At 60.0% G+C, this 2,500-nt stretch overlaps 1 protein-coding gene across 2 annotated transcripts in view; it reads right to left on the reverse strand.

Moving 5' to 3' along the window:
- Window positions 1-2,500, reverse strand: part of si:ch211-14c7.2 (uncharacterized) — an 18,863-nt gene that overhangs the window by 13,521 nt on the left and 2,842 nt on the right. For both annotated transcript variants that reach the window (XR_009529662.1, XM_060075197.1), the window contains exon 3: window positions 1-2,500. This exon is cut by the window's left edge and continues 897 nt beyond it; it is cut by the window's right edge and continues 511 nt beyond it. Coding sequence is in view for 1 of the 2 variants with exons in the window: in XM_060075197.1 (XP_059931180.1) it covers window positions 1-2,419 (2,419 nt within the window). In the remaining variant the exon portion in view is untranslated.

The following is a 2,500-nucleotide window of genomic DNA, read 5'->3' on the forward strand; positions in this document are numbered from 1 at the left end:
TATTCTCCTTCTTCTCCTCTTCTCCAGTAATCTCCTGGCTGCCGTCATCCCCTCTAAGCTCTGGCACTGTCTCGCTGCCGTCAACAGAACTCTCCAAACCTGACTCGGCTCGTCTGTGTTCCCCTGCCAGCTCCTCTCCCCTCCCCTCCTCAAACTCAACCCCGCTGCAATCCTCTTCATCTCCTAGCCTCTTATCTTCCTCCCCCTCTGCGACCTTCATCAACGTCCCCCTGACTGCTTCTGGGATGGATCCTCCCTGGAGGCCGTCTACCTCTCTGAGCCCTGGGGCAGAGTCAGCGGCGTTCGCCTCGTCTTTACCGGCCTTCCCCTCATTTCTACAACTCGGCGTTGCCTGATGACAGGAGCCCCTCTGCTCCTCTGATAACACCACCTCGGGTTCATTACAGTTTACATCGCCCGTCTCTTTCAGAGGCTTCTCCTCATGAAAAGGCTCTTTTGTGTATAAATCCCCAGGAGAGGATTCTCGTGGCATGAGCTGGTCTGATTTGACACACAACTCAAGTGGACGACCTTTACTATGGTCCCGGTCCCCCTTCTCTGCACTGCCCCCGTCAGCGCTCTCTGTATGGCTGTTGTTGTGTTCCCCGTCTGCAGTGCTGCTCCCTCGCTGCCTCTGCATGGTGTCGAGGCTTAGTTCAGCAGGGAAGGTGCTGCCCTCTACAGGTGTGGCTGAGGTAAGACGGTGTAGGCCCTCTTCACAGCAGGGGGCTGTTTCCGCGGCGCATTCGTCGGACCACAAACGGTTTCCTCCGTCCTCTTGCGGGTCGTCACAGGGACTCTTGGAGTCCTGAGTTGGTTCTGTGTCTGCTACCGCTGGGATCTCACCTACATTACGCCCCACGTCTTCACAGTGTTTCTGCACAGGGTTCCGGACTACCAGGGGTGGAGATGAGGTGCCATTTGGTAGAGGCAGGCTATCGTCCAGGTACTCACTATGTGGTCTAACATCATCAGTCAGAGGAGTGTCCAACTCGCCATTGTTGAGCTCCTCACCACTTGGGTTTCTCAGAGTCCGGCCAAAGTCTTCGTTCCTGTTGTTTTGGGAGCAGGGCTGTTCTTTGTTCTCTGAATAAGTGCACATTTTTGTCTGTAGGGGTTCATTTACTTCCCTAATGTCCTTGTCACAGCTTTTTTCAGACGCCTCGCTGTTGCTGGAGGATTCTGGGTAAAAGCTATTTGTCGGCGAGTCAGCGTTTGGCAGCGACACAATGGAGTCAAGAGGCTTTGACCTGCTCTTCTCCTCCTCCTCCCTCTCCTTCTCCTGCTCTCCCTTTTCTTCTCCTCCATTTGTCTTCCCTCCGTCCTTGTTCCCCGGCCCGTTCATGCCACGCTCGTCTCCCGCCTGGGTCTTGTGTTCCTCCAGCCTCTGCCTCGCGCCCGACCGCACAGCTCGCCTCGCACATCGAGCGCAGTTCCTGGCCAGAGTGTTGTGACAGCATCGGCAGCTCCTTGTGCTTCCTGCACCGCCCTCCTGTTTACGGCCTCCCCCTCCGGCCTCCTGGGCGCCCTGGAGGTTGTTGTGGAACTCGCCTTTGTCTCCCCCTTCCTGGCATTCTCCCAGGATGATTTCCGTGCCGCCAGCCTCCTCCCGGCCTCTCCTCTGGCCGCCGATGCCGGTGGTTTTGTTCGATCCCGGGCCGTTGGCGTTGCAGGACTTCCTCCAGCGCCGGCCCGAACGCACCCGGACCCGGTTGGACCCGCCGCTCTGTAGAGCCGCCGGAGGGGGCGGAAGAGGAGGCCCGCTGGTTCTCTTCCCCGCCTGGTGCTCTCCGCCTCCTCCGCCGCCTCCTCCTCCACTGACCTTCCCTCTGAGCCAGCTCCCGACCAGGGCAGAGGCCCCGCCGGCGGACAGGCCCGGGCCCTTCCCCAGGGACCAGCCTCCGGGCTTGGTCGTGGAGTAGAGGCAGCTTCCCTTCTCAGTCCGGAGGAACAGGCACTGGGTCTGGGTCTGCGTCTTCCCCCCCACCTCAGAGGTCTTCAGCGTTGCTACGGTGACCAGGGCACCTATTCCGGCCTGCCTGGCGTCCAGCCCCACCGGAAGCCCGTAGCCCATGCCGCCCAGCACCCCGGCCGGGTACATGTCCGCAGGCCTGGGGCAGGAGCTCTGCCTCTCATGGGTGGTGCTGGTGGTGGTGGTGGTGGGTCCGATGGTTGGAGCATGCCCTCCACCCCCCAGCTCTCCCCTGGTCTTCAGGCGGTTCTTGGAGCAGAGGGCCCAGGCCCGGAGGCCCCTGACCAGCGGAAGGTCCCCAAGACTGAGCTCCATGCGGCTGGGAAAGGGCCCATGGGCCCGGGGGCATGCCTGGATGCCCTCTCCACCTGTGGGGCCGGTCATGTTGAGGCATGGGTAGTTGTTGTTGTTGTTTTGCTGGAGCATCGCGCTCGATTCAGGTCTCATGTAAAGTTCAGCGACTGGGCTTTGCGTGTGTCTTATTTAGAACGCGTATATTAGGATTTCAAAGAGCATGTGATCAGTCTG

This window comes from Gadus macrocephalus, chromosome 16 (genome assembly GCF_031168955.1).
Source record: "Gadus macrocephalus chromosome 16, ASM3116895v1".
Classification (NCBI taxonomy): Eukaryota; Metazoa; Chordata; class Actinopteri; order Gadiformes; family Gadidae; genus Gadus; species Gadus macrocephalus.